A 17,202-nucleotide genomic window follows, 5' to 3' on the forward strand; every position below is an offset into this window, starting at 1 on the left:
TCTCTTGGATAAAGATTAAAAATATATTTCCTCCCTAACCAACTCCAGTCAGAGTTTCCCTGGTTCATGTGATATAATGCATTCTCTAAGACTTGTGTTCATGCCTTTAGTACCCAAATTTGATTTTAATATAAAGAAACTATGTGAAAAAGTAAATATTATACTTTCAAGAAGAGAATTTAAAGCTCTCTCAATTTCATTGGGTGAGATGATCCAGGAAGAAAAGAAACTAGAAATGTAGAACCTTGATCTACCCTAGTAGACCATGAAAGCTAGATTATTCAAATTGGATTTGTATTGGAATGAAGTTTGGCATGGATAGACCCACTGTTTTTTAGGAGGGTCTGAAACCATCCCACTATTTTCTTTTGGTTTGTTTCATTTTTGTAAAGTTGCCTTTACAAACTATATGTTTGCAGAAGGATTTCTGTTTCTTTTCTCTCCATTAAAAATAATACATAGATTAGGATGTCTTTTATCCTACAGTTTAGAACTCTGTCCAATTTTCAAATATTTTATGACTTCATTAGTTTGTCAAATGAAGTATCCTAATTTTTGTTTCACAAAATACAAATAAAAAAGCATATATCTTACTTCCTTTGTTCTTTTTATTTAAATGATTAAGGGTAAGGCTAAATCAGACTTTTAAAAACCCAATCTGTGAGGCAAAGAGTAAAATTTTCTATTTTAACAAAGGTTCTACAGCAAAAAAATAGGATGTATTGTTGCTTAAAGGCTGCTAAAAATCTGTAGTTGGGTTTTGATGGAGTCGTTGATTTGCATTTCCTAGAGATAGGTTAGAGCAAGAACATATGTATGCCCTGAGTTCTTATAATTCTTCACAGAGTGTGAAGAATGGGCATCCCAGAATTCCTTCCTGATTTACAATTCTCAGATATAAAATTTAAAACTAATCAAAGAAACAAAACATCATCATAACACTGACTCTATCTCACATCTATAACTGAGTTTTTTTCTAATTTTTCATCTAAAATTTTTGCTTTCATTTTTTATAAAGTCCTGTTGAGAAACTTTGAGAGCCATAGTCCCACAGGCCGCTGAGTCACCCAGCATCTGTGAAAGTTAGCAGCTGCCTCAGCTGAATCTGTCTCCTGAAGATAATGTAGATTGTAGCTGGCGGGATTCTGGCCCAAGTGAAGGGCTACTTTTTTTCTTTGTCTTGCCACATATGTAACGTTTCTCTCATCTCTATCTGAATTAGACTAGACAACTACATGTGAATTGTTTCTCTTTCTCTCCCTTTGTCTCTCTCTCTCTCCCTCTCTCTCTCTCTGTGTCTTTTGGATACATTTTATTTTGACAGGTTCTTGACCTTTAGGAAAAGCGTAACACTTTCCAAAGGAAACCGTGAGTACAGAATTCTTTACAGTACAATTTGCCACCAATATAATTAGGAAAGCTGTCTCCTTTGACTTTTCTGTACTATCTTTGACAGGATCAGCAAGAATTGTTTCTTGATTCTTAAGAGGTAAGGAAGTTTAATTTTAACTCTTTTTATGAATGTCTCACTGTAAACAATGACCTTGAGCTTTCCAGTATACAGCACCAAAATCTAGCAATGACCTGTTTCTATGGGTTCACATGGAGAGCAACCTAGTAACTTGGAGCAAAGTAACACACAGTAAAGGTTTGAGTCTCCATAGAAGGATTTAATTCTATAGCCAAACTTGTAAAGGCCATCCACAGAATAGCAATCATGTATAGCAGAAGGAGACTAAAATTTAAACTTTATATTGAATGTTTTCATTGTGGTAAGCTAGGAAAACTGTGCTTATATCCAGAAGAATGAAGATGGACCCTATGGAGATTTTGCTGGATGTTGTCACAAATAGGTTGGATTCCACTATAGGAAAATAATATTTTATGTTGTTTGATAGTAATACAATGTTTTATATAGCAAAAGCCAATTACCAAGATGTTAATAATTTGAAGTTTGTGATAATTAGGTTGCAAATGTGCCAAACTTTTGATTTGTAGTGTTTATAAATAAAGCAAATAAAAAGAGTAAACAATATATTAGCTATATTTTTATGTAAGAAGAATTCAACCTTTTCAAACTTTGGGGTATATCATTCATCAAGTTAATTGCAAGCCATTTTTATTTATTCATTAAACTAAGTTCATCATTATCAGTACATGTTAACACCTCTTCAGCCTTTGAAAGCAATAAAATTATATTTCTTTTTTATCAATCTGAAACTCTGTGATTTTTCTAATTTAAACTTGTCTTCGATTATTAGTGCAATAATAAGCATTTATCAAACTTTATTAAGTTTATTAAATTTATTAATGTTAGCACACATTTATGTGAAAAGTTGAAAAAGTGTTCTGAATGATCAAGAATTATTAGCCTAGGTTGTAGCTGTATATGGTTAAAATTATATAAATGTACTACCATCTTTCTAAAAACAGGCTTTTATAGGCTTAAAGATATCTGAACATAAGTCCAATATGAGTAAATGCCTTGAGACATATAAAAGGACAGTATACTAGAGATCTGAGAACCAACAACAGGTAAAAGATTTTTAACTTGCAGGCTATGGAGAGTGGTGGGCCAAAGGTGCTGGAAACAGCAGAAGAGATCCAGGAGAGGCGTCAGGAGGTGTTGACCCGGTACCGGAGGTTCAAGGAACTGGTTGCTGAGAGGGGTCAGAAGCTTGAAGATTCCTATTACTACCAGGTTTTCATACGAGATGCAGATGACCTCGAGAAATGGATCTTGGAGAAAATCAAGATTGCAGGCGATAAAAGCTATGAAGACCAAACTAACATACAGGTCATTTAGTTTCATTGACTTCCCCAGAGTAGACTCTAAGATCTCTAGGGAGGGAAACATTTTCATAATGTAGGTGTACATCTGGTAAACTGTAGAGGGATGATATAACAGAAAGATTAGACTTTGGGGACTGTAATTCTGTCTTTAAATAGCACATGTCTTCAACTCCTTAAGCCTCAATGTCTTATTTACAAAGGAAACTCATTCTAAATAATATTTTATAAACTCATTCTGAAGTTAACCCATGGGCAAAACACTGAGAATTCAAAGAATTTATGACACACTATGTGATTTCAATATTTTGTGACATTAAGGATGGAATTGAGGTGAAGAGACATCAATGTTTCTGAAACAATTGCTCTCCGCTCTCCTCAGAAAGATGTGATTGAACCAGGGTTTTTACCAAATGGCTATTCATGCCTCTTGTTAAGTTCAAATGAGAGGAGTCAGGTGGAGAGCTTTGGTGGAAGCTCCCACTCCTACTTGTACAATGTTATAGAAAGAGGCACAGTCAGGATCAGTAGAAAGGCTTGCATGCCTAAAATGTGCAATGGATATTGGAGAGGAAGCACCTGGAACAAGAACAAAGTGTTATCTACTAAATGGATCAATTTATATATGACAGCAAAAACATAATCTGGCATGCATAAACCTCTCAATTAAAAATAAAAAGCCATTGTTGCCATGATCATCTTCCTCATTGTTCACTACTTTCAGTAACATTTAGTTCCTCTTTTCTGAAGAGGAAAAACTTTGTGTTACATTATTTCATTTCCACAGAAGGCAATTGAGAATTTAAAATAATATTTACTGGAAATTCCCCGAAAGCAGTGGGGGCTGGAAAAAAACTTCCACTATGGTCCTGGACATTGAGCCTAGGACCCTTTGAAAACCTAAGTGCAGTGGTGCCACCACCGTTTCTTTTAGGATAGGACTCCTCCAGGTATGGTCATAGGTTATCACTTAATCTAGGTTGGGAAACAAGTAGTTCTGACTGCAAGAAAGAAGAGGAATAAAAGAACCTCCCTTCCAGAGAGACCAGGCTGCATTAGCCATAAACTCTGATTTCTAATTTTCAGGGGAAATATCAGAAGCATGAATCCTTTGAAGCAGAGGTGCAAGCAAAATCGAGGGTCATTCCTGAGCTGGAAGAAACCAGGAAAATTCGATTTCCTGAGGGGCATTTTGCCCATGAGGACACCAAGGTAAATTTATGGCAGGGCTCTGTGAGAGATGTTTCTAATTAAGTTATCATGTTGATTATGTTATCAGAGTTTTAATTGATTACAACAGGTATAAACCTTGATATAACTGGCTTGGAACCACGGTACTTCCTTATATCTTTTACTTGGGTTAGGGCAGGAAAAATGATGGGATGTCCTAGTGTTCCTTGGAGTGGGGAGAAAAGCTATGATACAAAGCTGTCATCAAATAACATCACATTCCTGCTTATGCCACCACAGTATAGGTGGCTCAAGATCAAACCCACTTCAACCCAGATGAATTGGTTTTCTGAAATGTCCTTTCTACTTAATTCTTCTAGCCTCAGAGTCCTTGTCCCTTAAACTCTCTAAACAAGGGATGCTCTTTCTTTGAATCTTCTCTGAAATCTTTCTCCCTTTGTCTATGATGCCTCTTTCTCTTCACAGCCCACATACTATGACTACTATTGTAGTTCTCCAAACCCTCTCATTTGTTCATTTTGGGGAAAAAAAACCTCCTAAAATCCCTTGTCTTCCCTAAACCCTGAAGACTGAAGATCACCACCACTATGGAACCCACTACTAATGTATCAGCTTTTTTTCTGACTTAATTCATATACTCTTCCAACAAGTTTGTGTTGATACAGTCAATTCAGGTTCTTTTTTGTATAAGTGAACTTTTTTTACTGTTTAAATATTTCAAAAAATTCAAAAAAAAATTTGTGTTGTATTTAAAAATTAGGGCTGTAGTTCCATATTTAGCGTACAAATTCTAGTTTGCTTTACTGTCAACAAAACATGGTCAGGCGATACAGACATTAACCAGAATAAACCTTATTAGAAAGAAGACTCTAACAAGAAAATCTCAAATTTTATTTATTGTCATAAAATAGAAATCACTTTGTATAATTTATACAAAAACCAATCCCTTACATTAATTAAAATATTTGAGAAATGTTTGAAACATCTTCACGTCTATCAGAATCACTGGGGCTGTATCAATCTGTACCATGGCAGGATTCAGAGATAAATGTGGTCTACATGCTACATGTTACCTTAGGACCATGAAGTAGTTGAAAAATACAAGAATCTTGAAGGCATAACATATATGACACCTTCAATTTTACAGTATATGTAAAATCTGGTCTTCTAAGCTAACTTGGCATTAGAGCCCTCAACTATATACTCTCAAATTCTCATTGCTTTGGTGCCACTATTTCCTTTATAAGTCAGAAAAACATTGTAACTCTTATCCTTTCTGACAAACAGTCCATGCTAAGTTTTTTCTATGTCTTTTTCAGTACTTTGAACACCCTCTGCCCATTGTCTACCTATCAAAATTCTACCTATCCCTCAAGGTCCAATTCAAATGAGCACTCTTTCATGAATTCTTATTCTATCCTGTCTTATTGTCTGTAATCACTTCATCCTCTAAAACACCAAAACATTATTCACTTTTTTCTATTATGGAAGATCATATGGTTTAATTGCTAGTCACATACATGTCCTATTTCCTCCTTTAAATATTTGTTGATCAATTAATGCACGAATGAATGGGAGGAGGGATTTTTATCCAGGCCCCTCTCTGCACAGGTCTCTGAGTCTATACCTGCTGCTCCACAGCAGGTACTGTGCCTGAGTTGTTTTACTTTCCCCATAGGTCCTTCTGGAAGAACTCAGCCACCTGTGGGACCTGCTTCTGGAGCTGACTCAAGAGAAGAGCACCCTGCTGCTGCAGGCTCTGAAGCTTCAGCAGTACTTACAGGAGTGTGCTGACATCTTGGAGTGGATTGGAGACAAGGTATAGGACCAAACAGTATGCATATAGGACTTCCCATCCATCTGCCCCAGACATCCCATAGCAATTTAATGCAGGCCTTTCATAAAGAAGTTAGGATGTCTCTTTCTGGGCTTAGTTCCTTGGAAGAAAGAGGAATGTTGGCAAAGATTTAGGGGTATTCTGGAGGTAGTTAACACTGTAGGGGGATAAGTCTAAATGTATGAATCTGAATATGAAGAAGGCAAGACTTACACAAAAACTGCATTGAAAGATGATCTAGGATTGTCCCCATTCTACCTTCCATGAGCCTTCACTCCTAGATTTTTGCTCTTACTCTGTGTCCAGCTGAGAGCATTGCAGTTCTTTCCCTAATTCTTTGTCTCTCAGTACCTATAACTAGGGAGGTTTTTATTTTCTACATACTTAAAGAATAATCCTGTGGTTAGGACTGAACATTTACACAAGCAATTGCCTAGCACAATACTTTTGTAAATGCTCAGTTTGTTGAATTGAGTAGAACCAGGATGAATTTATTTTTCAGGTTCCAATACACAAAAGGGTATTCCCAGGGGCTTTTGCCAACAATGTTCCTGGTCTCTCCAAAGAATTACCCCAAAGACCACTGTTCCCTGGGCCAGAACGCCACCTCAGGAAATACACTGCTGCTTCTGGCTCTTTCCTGAAGGGTTCTCCCAAGTTCCACCAATATCTCCTTCTGAGTTATCCTGGGAATGTGAGCAAGGGTTTTGGGCATTTGAACTGCAGGAATTCCTAAATGTTTACGGGTGACTTACCAGAGTTTTCTCTGTCTACAGGAGGCTATAGTGACATCAGTGGAGCTGGGTGAGGACTGGGAGCGCACAGAGGTTCTGCATAAGAAGTTTGAAGATTTCCAAGCAGATCTGGCAGTTCGAAAGGAGAGGTTGAATGGAGTGAACCAATATGCCAATGAGTGTGCTGAGGTGAGGTGGGGAACAAGAGAGCCAAGCCAGGGAAAGGGTCTGATCTGCAAGAAGACTCTCTGGCCATTAGTAGATGGGACATGAAAGATATAGGACATTGTGAGAAAGCAGAGGTATGCCTGTCCCTGGAGCAACATGCCCAGAGCAGTTTCCTCTCCTTTCTGAATGTATCCCTTGCCAGTCCACGGAAATGGAGATGAGAGTGGGTGAGTGTATGTGTGTTTACATAAAGGAATTCAATCCACAATGGGGTTACTCCTGCACCATGCAGTACATTGATTTCTCAAGTTTATGAAGCACTCTTTCTTCGTGAAGAAGAACCAGAATAAAGTGGCAAAGAATATAAAATAACGGTGGGCTATCATAATATACATGATATAATTAAACTAATTTTTTTATGTTTTGGGGGGAAGGGAAAAGGAGGCAGATTTATCTTCATTTTCTTAAGAAAGTGCTTAAATAAGTTTTTAATTTCTGGGCATGTAAAAACTCAGTGTGTGAATAAATAATCCTAACATATGTGAGAACTGGGAAGTCAGTCTGATTTTATATGTACATGAAGGAATTAGAAATTCTAACAGTTGGCTATCGTGCTTTTCCATTTAAGGTTTCATTATCACTGCAGCTTTATAATGGGAATGATGTTTCTGTGTTAATAGAACCAAGATTTCAGGATGAACGGGCACTGGAGTAGGGGAAAATAACATATTTCTCAATTTTTTTCCAGGCCACATTTCCAACAGTCCCAAATTTTCTCCCTCTATCACCTTTTTGTTATTGTGGAGATTTTTAAGTTATCTATTACTATCTACCAAACTACCACAAAACTGAAAACAACAAACAACCTATTTTTTTCAGTGAATCAGATTCATGATTCAGTGACTCAGCTGCTCAGCTGGGTTATTCTGCTGATATCACCTGGTATTCTTAAGTCACTGCAGTTATACAATGAGTCAGTTGGGGTGGAGTGTCTAAAATGGCCTTGCTCCCATGTATGGAGATTTAGCAAGGAAAATGAAGGTTTTCTCCATATGCTCTCTCATCTTTCAGTAAATCATGCTTTTTTTATGTGTTCCAAGAAGGTAAGAACAGAAGCTGAAAGGCCTCTTGATGCCTAAGTGCTGGGGCTCATAGAATATCATTTCTATTTATAAGCAAGGAAGGAGAAGTAGAAAATTCAGTCTGATGAGGCTTCAAAATAGAAATGGAAATGGGAATAAACAGGGATAGGAGGAGTAGGGAGACTTGGGTATTTGGGAACTACTCAAAATTGCCAAGTATCAAAATGGGCTGATGCTGCTAGCTTAATCTAGTATTCATAAATCTCATTGCTTCAGTTAGTTTGCAAAAATGCGTGGAGTTTTCTGCAAAATTAAGTTTATCTGCATGTCTGTATAATTCTGCAAAGAGGGAAATAGCTCTCATTAGCTTCTCAAAGGTATTAGGACCCCAAAAGAACCAAGACCCACAGTATTAGAGTTTTGAAAAATTAAGTCAGATTTCACAAAAGGAATTTTCTCTTCTTTTCCTTGGTTTCCAGGATCTTGAAGGGAGTTAGCAGCCATCAACATGATGGAGTTCTGAAAATAATGAGGTTGGGCAAGCCTGTGTTAGTAGGCTAGTCTGGAGCTGTGGGCAAAATATCTGGCGGTTTGGTTTTCTAGATTTTGGTGAGGTGGATCAAGTAAGAGTTAGAGAGCAGGGATAAAGTGAAGTGTGAAATAAGAAGTGTTTAAATGATTTTTTGCATTAGTCCATCATTGACTTTCTCCCACAGGAAAAGCATCCTGAGCTGCCCTTGATTCAGTCAAAGCAGGAGGAAGTGAATGCAGCCTGGGAGCGGCTCCATGGTCTGGCTCTCCAACGACAGAAAATACTGTCCAGTGCTGCAGACCTCCAGCGATTCAAAAGGTAGGAATCTCACCACTGAACTGTAGGAAACTGCAATAGCACCATGCTTGTTATTTGTGTTAGCCTCTGTCTACTGTTAGCAATTAGTGGCTAATACCTCTAAAAAAAGAAACTCATGTGCTTGCCTTTAAAGGCAACAAGGGAGAGAGTAGTTAAGAAAATTGTGACCCACTCTATAGCCAAGTATGTGTCTAATGGAGCTTAAAGCAATACAAATAGCACTGGTAAATTAGTGATGGAAGCTCTGCAGAGGCAAGAAAAGCAGGTTAAGAATCGGAAGGGAATGGAGGGTGAAGTTGGGAAGAAGGACATTCGTGAAGAGCTGACCCAGGTACAGGAAATATATCTGGAGGCTCAGTTGTCATGATGCCCAAGTCTCTAACTCTCAATGGAAACCATTAAAAGCAGTAAAGAACATTTTACATTATGTTTTTTGCTAGTGTGGGGGAAGATAGGGTAATTTCTGACTGAGTGAGCTAGACTGGTCCTTGCTGTGTGCTGTTTGCCCTGGAATGCCTGCCTTCTTCCTTTGCTGGAGCTCATGGAGATGTCTGACAGGGACGTGACTGAAGCCATCCAGTGGATTAAAGAGAAGGAGCCTCAAGTCACCTCTGAAGACTATGGCAAAGACCTTGTGAGCTCTGAGGCACTGTTTCACAGTCACAAGACACTTGAGAGGAACCTTGCAGTCATGAATGACAAGGTAAGCCTGTTGGAGGAATGGCTAATCCCTTGAGCTAGAAAAGGCATTTGGTGTTCATCTCATCTCCATAGGACACAGTAAATTCACTATTTCAATGAAGGAGAAATTTTGTGCCACTTGAATATACCTCCTTATTCTAGTTTATAACTTGTACATGAATCTTGGATATCTCTTAATTTATTTAATTATTTTTATTTAAATATACATATATGTTTTATATACACTCAAGCTTTTTGTAATATATTTCATAATTTAAACCAAAATAGGTAGCTTCAAGAATGGTTTCCTAACCTCACTCAGTACCCTATGGCCAGAGAGTCTTTTCTTTTATCTAACTACACTTTCTCCTGTTGGAGCTGAACCTTGTTTCTTCTTGTCCTTCACTCAGTCGAAGAGGGAGTAAGTTTCTTCTTCCCCTTTTATAATAAACTCAGACACTTAAAACACATTACTAGCTCATGCAGCTGAATATCAAAAAACAAACAACCCAATCCAAAAGTGGGCAGAAAACCTAAAGAGACATTTCTCCAAAGAAGACATACAGATGGCCAACAAACACATGAAGGGATGCTCAACATCACTAATCATTAGAGAAATGCAAATCAAAATTGCAATGAGGTATCACCTCACACCAGTCAGAATGGCCATCATCAAATAGTCTACAAACAATAAATGCTGGAGAGGGTGTGGAGAAAAGGGAACCCTCTTGCACTGTTGATGGGAATGTAAATTGATACAGCCACTATGGAGAACAGTATGGAGGGTCCTTAAAAAACTAAAAATAGAACTACCATATGACCCAGCAGTCCCACTACTGGGCATATACCCTGATGAAACCATAATTCAAAAAGAGTCATGTACCACAATGTTCATTGCAGCTCTATTTACAATAGCCTGGACATGGAAGCAACCTAAATGTCCATTGACAGATGAATGGATAAAGATGATGTGGCACATATATACAATGGAATATTACTCAGCCATAAAAAGAAATGAAATTGAGTTATCTGTAGTGAGGTGGATGGACCTAGAGTCTGTCATACAGAGTGAAGTAAGTCAGGAAGAGAAAAACAAATACCATATGCTAACACATATATATGGAATCTAAAAAGAACAATAAAAATAGCAAGAAATGGTTCTGAAGAACCTAGGGGCAGGACAAGAATAAAGATGCAGACGTAGAGAATGGACTTGAGGACACAGGGAGGGGTAAGGATAAGCTGGGGCAAAGTGAGAGAGTGGCATGGACTTACATATAATACCAAATGTAAAATAGACAGCTAGTGGGAAGCAGCTGCATAGCACAGGGAGATCAGCTCGGTGCTGTGTGACCACCTAGAAGGGTGGGATAGGGAGATGCAAGAGAGAGGAGATATGGTGATATATGTATATGTATAGCCGATTCACTTTGTTATAAAGCAGAAACTAACACACCATTGTAAAGTAATTATACTCCAATAAAGATGTTAAAACAACAACAACAACACATTACTAAACCCACCTTTGGGTTTTCTTCTGGAAATTGGAAAACCCCGGTTCCTATACCTACAGTAGGTATAGACACACTAGAAATTGGAGCAAGCCTGTTTTCTTGAATGATTCCCATTCTTACTTCTTCCCGTCACAATTTAACCATAACTTGAACTAATTACACCTGAGCTTCTACAGTGGAGTCAGCCCACAGGAAGATCCCTACTTGTTATGCTTTAATCATAGCTCTGTACCTGGGTCGTTTCTGAAAATGATTTCACCATTCTACTTCTTTTGTTCTTCCTCATTTTTTCTCTTTGGTCTTTTTTTTTTTTCTAATTATGGATGATAAAATACCATGATTTAATGAATAATGATAATGAAATCTCAAATCCTAGACAACACCTAATTATAGTTGGGTATAGTAGAAGAACTAATGGTAACATGTGGAATTTGCCCTAGTCAAATTCCTGCTCCTCAAGAATTGTGCTCAAAACAGCCTGGCATTACTGAAATTTTCTTGTCAGAAATTTTCCTTGGCAGAAATGTCTTTCTGGTTCCCACAATAATGTTTATGGAGTTAGTATAGAGGGTAATGAAGGACAGATGTATGTCTAAACATTGCTTCTGACATTGACTAGCTCAATGACCTTGGGCAAATAAAATACTCAACCTCTCAGTTTTCACATACAAGGAGAGCAAGAATAGTTTTGCCTCACAGTATTATTAAAGGAAGACTATAAAACAAGAAAATGCATATGAAGTGCTTAGCACAATGAGAGACAAAATGTAATCAGTAAATTATTATTGTTAATATAGTTACATGAGTATATTAATATAAATATATCAATATAAAAGCACTAATAAATTATTCTAATTCTTATGATTATTATGTTACATTCTTCCCATAAAACTTTGCCAAGAGGATCAGAATGCTTGGATTTCCCACTGTGTTTCTTTATCTTTTTTTTTTAATTATATAAGTTTCAGATGTACAGCGTTATAATTAGACATCCGTATATACTACAAAGTTGCCATCCATCACCATACGGTTGACTACCTTCACATACTAGGTTTCTTTTTTATCCCAAAGGTGAAGGAGTTATGTGTCAAAGCAGACAAGTTGAAGCTTTCCCATCCTTCAGATGCAGCGCAGATCCAGCAGATGAAAGAGGATCTGGTCTCCAACTGGGGGCACATTCGCACCTTGGCTACCAGCAGATATGAAAAGCTGCAGGCTTCTTATAGGTGAGAAATCCTTCTTCTCTATTGCTTTACCTATCTCTAGGTTAAAGTATAACATCAAAAGCAGAAATAAAAGAGTGAAAGGAGTAAAATAATGAGTGACCCAGCCCTCCTGCCTGCTCAGTAGAGGCAAAAGAAATTTTAATTTGCCAGGAGAAGTCCTTTGAAGGCTGATATAATCCTCAGCGTGACACCTCCTTTCACCTGTACCGTTCCTGTCTTCCTCTGTTTGTACAGTTGTAAGAAGCTATGAAGTGGTCCATGGAACTGAAAAATTAGCTGAAGACACATGTTAAAATCCTGGCCCTAGCTAAGGAACTGGAATTAATTTCCAAGCTGAAGAACACAAAATAAATCTAGAATTATTTCTGGAATGTAGGTCAGCTTACAAAAAATTTGGACAACATTTCAGTAGTTAATTTTTATGATTAGTTATTAAATCACCAGAAAATAGTGTTTATCTTATTGATATGATTTAAAATGAACTGGTGAGCTTTTGATTTTTTTGAATAGGTAATCTTTTTTTGTAGTTTTTGTTTTTACTGGTATGGTGAAGGGTGAACTAAAATACATGAGGGCTCCTAACCCTAACTCTAGTCGTCCCTTAGGGTTCCTGTTGGTTATGTTATGTCCTTATTTATTGGCCTCCTTGTGAGTGCTTTATTCTACTTCAAATGCATCTGGGATGTGACTTTGTGATGTTGGAGATGTCATGTCCAAGTGCTTCATCACACAATGACGTATCTGCCCTAGGAATATACAACCTGGAGTGAAGGATTTACAACCTGCACTGCTAAAGGAAAAGGAAGTACATCAGAGGAATGGGAGGTGTAGGATTAGGGCAAGGCACATGTTGTACATCTTAGCCCAACCCAACCCTGACTCTTTGTTCAAAGTCCATTTGTATCTGGTTCCTCCTTCCTGTCTTTTCCCTTACCTTTCCCTCAGGTACCAGCGGTTCTTATCTGACTATGATGAGCTCTCAGGCTGGATGAAGGAGAAGACTGCTTTGATCAATGCTGATGAGCTGCCCACAGATGTGACTGGTGGGGAAGCCCTACTGGACAGGCATCAGCAGCATAAGGTAGAGAGGAAAGGTCTCCCCAGTAGGAGGAAGAGGGCGGTTTCCAACAATGCCAGAAGGTTTCTTGCTGCATTTTAAAACATTTTGTCTCGTGACCACAGCATGAGATTGACTCTTATGATGACCGATTTCAATCTGCTAATGAGACTGGTCAAGCCCTGCTGGATGCCAGTCATGAAGCATCTGATGAAGTCATGGATAAGGTAATCCAGTTTAACAGAATTTGTGAAATTTTGATACCTATTAAGCCTTCACTTAATCTCATACTAATATGACAATCTCTGAAAGAGGACAGAAGACGTATAAACATCTTAATGTGGGCTCAAATATCACCCTGCTTCCTTCACATGTTGCTTTAGCTAATTTGAGGCATTTGAAGTTCTCAGGACTTGATGTGTGCTCCCTCACCTCTGAGACATTACTTCATCAACCTAACTAATTTCATCACCTACCTTCTACCTAATTTGAAGCCTCCATACCATCTTGCCTTGTCACATGTGCTCTGTTTTATCACTTTCCCATGCTCATCTCTAGATTGTTAATTCTTTGAGGACTGCACCTTATTCATCTTTGGGTTCCCTAAGGTACCTAGCATGGTTCCTGGCACATGGATCCCTTTCTTCTCTCCTCTATACAACCTCAAATCAAACTGATTTTCCTATATCTGTGTTTCTCAAATCTCCATTAAGCAACAGGAAAGCTTTAAACACTCAGAATTCCACTGAATGAAGATTAAGGTTTGCCATCGTCCTAACCTCCTAGATCCCAAGGGCTCACGTAAACTTCCTGATCCCTGAGACATTTTACTCCAGTCACAGAGTCACAGGAACTCCTTGGGATGATAACTGAAATAAGATTTGCAGGCTCTTTTCATATCATTAGATTCCAAGCACAACCCCGAGTGCTATATGATGAAGGTTGAGATGACCATATTTTCAGTTCATCAAGAACTCTATGGGAAAATTATACTACGGATTTTTATTTTTAACTATTTCCTGCCAAAGGAATAGTGGGACCCTAAATCCTTGAAAACTTACCTATTATCCTGGGATTCTGAGAATTGTTACTGTCTTTTTAATGGAGTTAACACAGCAGCTGTTTTAATAAGCTAGAATTTCTTGGGCAGATGCTTGGGCAGAAACAAAGGCTTTTATGAGTTTGAGAATGTCACTTTCACCGTGATGGTTCTTATTTGCTTTTGGAATAGAATGCAAACTTCTCAATCTGATCATTTAAGTGCCCTATAAATTTGAATTTCATTAAATGTTTATCTTTTTGAGACACTGCACTTTTCTCTGGAGCACTTCATATAATCTAATGATTACTTGGAGTAATTACTTGCTTGTGGTACTATGTCCTCCTACAATCCCGATCCACACCTCCCTGCCCTTCAAATCTTTGTTTGATACAATACTTTCTATACTTCTACTCCCTGCTTCTTCAAATCTGAATTAATCTTTCCTTCTTTATTTATACATATTAGGTGTGGTGTACCTCTGTTATGGTATTTATCCCATTTTTCCTATACTACGGTGATTCACTTAGATGTTGCAGCCTTAAGAGAAAATCCCATTTCCTATTCATTTTTGTATCCTTCAAAAAGCCTTGCATTTATTAGATGCTCAGTGAATATAGGATAAAATAAATTAATTAGTGTCTTCCTGGCACATTATCTCTTCCTTTCCAAAGATGGCAGTACTTACCTCCCATTGGGATGCTCTGCTGGAACTGTGGGACAAGCGTTGGCAGCAGTATGAGCAGTGCCTGGAACTACACCTCTTCTACCGTGACAGTGAGCAAGTGGACAGTTGGATGAGTAGACAAGAGGTAACAAAGGGGCTCAGAAAGTGTCCAGAAGCCATTTCTCCTTCTCCTTATTTACTACTATCAACACCCTTACAACCACTTCAGTTCACCTGGGAACTGGAGGGTGAGCCACAAGGAGGAGAAAAGATTGGCCCTCTCTGTGAGACTCTTGAAATTCCCTCATGGACAAACGCACAGAAAAATACCTAAATACAAAGCAGAGAGTCTTTAAGCTCTACTGAACATGAGGTGAAATGAATATCCAGTTGTTAAGAGTTCAGCAAGAGAAAATGTAATGAGTCAGGCAGGGTTAACGAGAGATTTCCTGGAGGAGGTGAGTGGTCCTCTTGAGTATTTGAGATCTCAGAATAGTGCCTAGATTGGTTGGTTCAGACACAGAGAAAAAAGTGATAAAGTTGTATGAGAAGATTGGGAAGGGACTCTGAACGTCCTGCTGCTAAATGTTAGCCTCTATTTCCTCTCCTACTTTGTGCTAATTCCCACCTTGCTCTCTATTCCCCTCACCTCCTTCCTTACTCCTTTCTCAGAGATATTCCAAAGGGAATGTTTCCCACCAGTGAGGTACAGCTGGGATGTATCTTTCTGTCTTCTATAGGCCTTCCTGGAAAATGAGGACTTGGGAAACTCCTTGGGCAGTGTTGAAGCCCTTCTTCAGAAGCATGATGACTTTGAGGAAGCCTTTACTGCCCAGGAGGAGAAGATCACAGTAAGAAATGGGCCCTGGTTTGGGTATTGGCTTCATGTTTGTACATATCATCTCATACAATACCAATCCTTAGAATCACTCATAACTATCAGACATAACATGAGGGTTGTTCTTTAAAGAGAAAACATCCAGAAAAATAATCATACCCATATTTTATCAATACATTTGTATTCCACAAAACATATTTAGAAAGTTTTAAAGATTTTGAGCCATTTATATTTTCTGATGAAGTGCATGATTGTCTTATTTTTTCTGCAGTATAAGTAGAAACTATTGGATCCATATCCAACATAGAATCATAACTTAAAAGTTTGAATGTATTATTTACTTTTTATATTTTTTCCCCTCCGATAATATCTCCATTTGGTTTTCTTTAGTAATATCTAGATATCTAAGTAGTATCTAATTTTTCCTGTATACCTTCATCTATGTGTTTCTCATTTAATGCTACTGTAGTCTTCCTGTGAACTGTAAGTACAATGTCCCAGAAAATGTCTTATGTCAATACATAAGCAAGTCTCAGAGAAGTGTGAGGAAGACTTTATTTGTCCAATCTACTGTATGTTCCCTAGGACAGTGCTGACTTTAACCTTGTACGTGTGCATGTATACCACCACCAGCAGCAACAACCACACTAAAAACAAAATTCCAAGTCTTCTCTGTTAATCTTCAGTCAGTACAGAGCTTAATATGGTCATTCCCAGTCCATATGCTTGTTAAGTTGATTTTCACTGGTAAAAGCTAACCGTGTAAAATAAATTACAGTTCATAAAATGCTATTGTTTATTTTAGATCATTTTCTTATTCCCAATCAATTAATCCATCCTGAGCCCTAGCAATTTTGGGAATCATGAATGAATATGAGTAAAAATTCATGTCTGTAATTTGTGACTCCATTCCCCATGTAGCTATAGATATAGATGTAGATAAAAGGATATATGATATATGATGGATGGAAGGATGAATAGATAGATAGATGATAGATAGAGAGAGACTGGTGGCACTGGATGTGACTATATCAATAATGCTTCCTCTTAAAATTTTAAGACTAGATCAGATATTCACCTCGTAGTGACATCAGGATTCATTTACTGTAAACTAGATTAAAAAAAAAATTGTGACATAGAGAAGGTAATTAACCTGCCTGAGATACAATACATTTTGAGATACAATTTATAACAGAAGTCAGAAGTAGAACCTAGATCTTCTGACCCTGAAACTTGTCTACTTCCGACATTGTCATGCTTCCTTTTTAAACAGTTAGCCAAACTGTGGCCACTTACTCAGTGGCCACTGAGGGAAAACCACTCCTTTTTTTTTCTTTTTCCAGACCTTAGACAAGACTGCAACCAAACTGATTGATAATAACCATTATGATTCAGAGAACATTGCTGCCATCCGGGATGGGGTATGTCCAAGGTCCCATATGTGCCTCTGCCTGCTTATGCACGGGATCAGGGAAAGTGTTAGAGCATGATAACCTTGGTGGGCAGTGAATCTCATGTATCCATATTT

General features: G+C 37.9%; 1 protein-coding gene across 1 annotated transcript in view; it reads left to right on the forward strand.

The window, feature by feature from the left end:
• The first annotated feature begins 1,143 nt into the window (after positions 1-1,143).
• Positions 1,144-17,202, forward strand: part of SPTA1 (spectrin alpha, erythrocytic 1) — a 67,996-nt gene continuing 51,937 nt past the window's right edge. Inside the window, exons 1-14 of the mRNA XM_022559536.3 lie at positions 1,144-1,368; positions 1,457-1,489; positions 2,558-2,797; positions 3,877-4,002; positions 5,660-5,800; positions 6,595-6,741; positions 8,519-8,652; positions 9,211-9,355; positions 11,919-12,073; positions 13,019-13,154; positions 13,256-13,357; positions 14,844-14,981; positions 15,577-15,687; positions 17,018-17,095. Of these exons, the coding sequence (XP_022415244.3) occupies positions 2,561-2,797; positions 3,877-4,002; positions 5,660-5,800; positions 6,595-6,741; positions 8,519-8,652; positions 9,211-9,355; positions 11,919-12,073; positions 13,019-13,154; positions 13,256-13,357; positions 14,844-14,981; positions 15,577-15,687; positions 17,018-17,095 (1,650 nt within the window). The 5' untranslated portion in view covers positions 1,144-1,368; positions 1,457-1,489; positions 2,558-2,560. The remainder of the gene's footprint in view (positions 1,369-1,456; positions 1,490-2,557; positions 2,798-3,876; positions 4,003-5,659; positions 5,801-6,594; positions 6,742-8,518; positions 8,653-9,210; positions 9,356-11,918; positions 12,074-13,018; positions 13,155-13,255; positions 13,358-14,843; positions 14,982-15,576; positions 15,688-17,017; positions 17,096-17,202) is intronic.

This window comes from Delphinapterus leucas, chromosome 1 (genome assembly GCF_059928025.1).
Source record: "Delphinapterus leucas isolate spDelLeu-1000000601 "Yukka" chromosome 1, BTC_Dleu_Yukka2, whole genome shotgun sequence".
NCBI classification, from domain to species: Eukaryota; Metazoa; Chordata; class Mammalia; order Artiodactyla; family Monodontidae; genus Delphinapterus; species Delphinapterus leucas.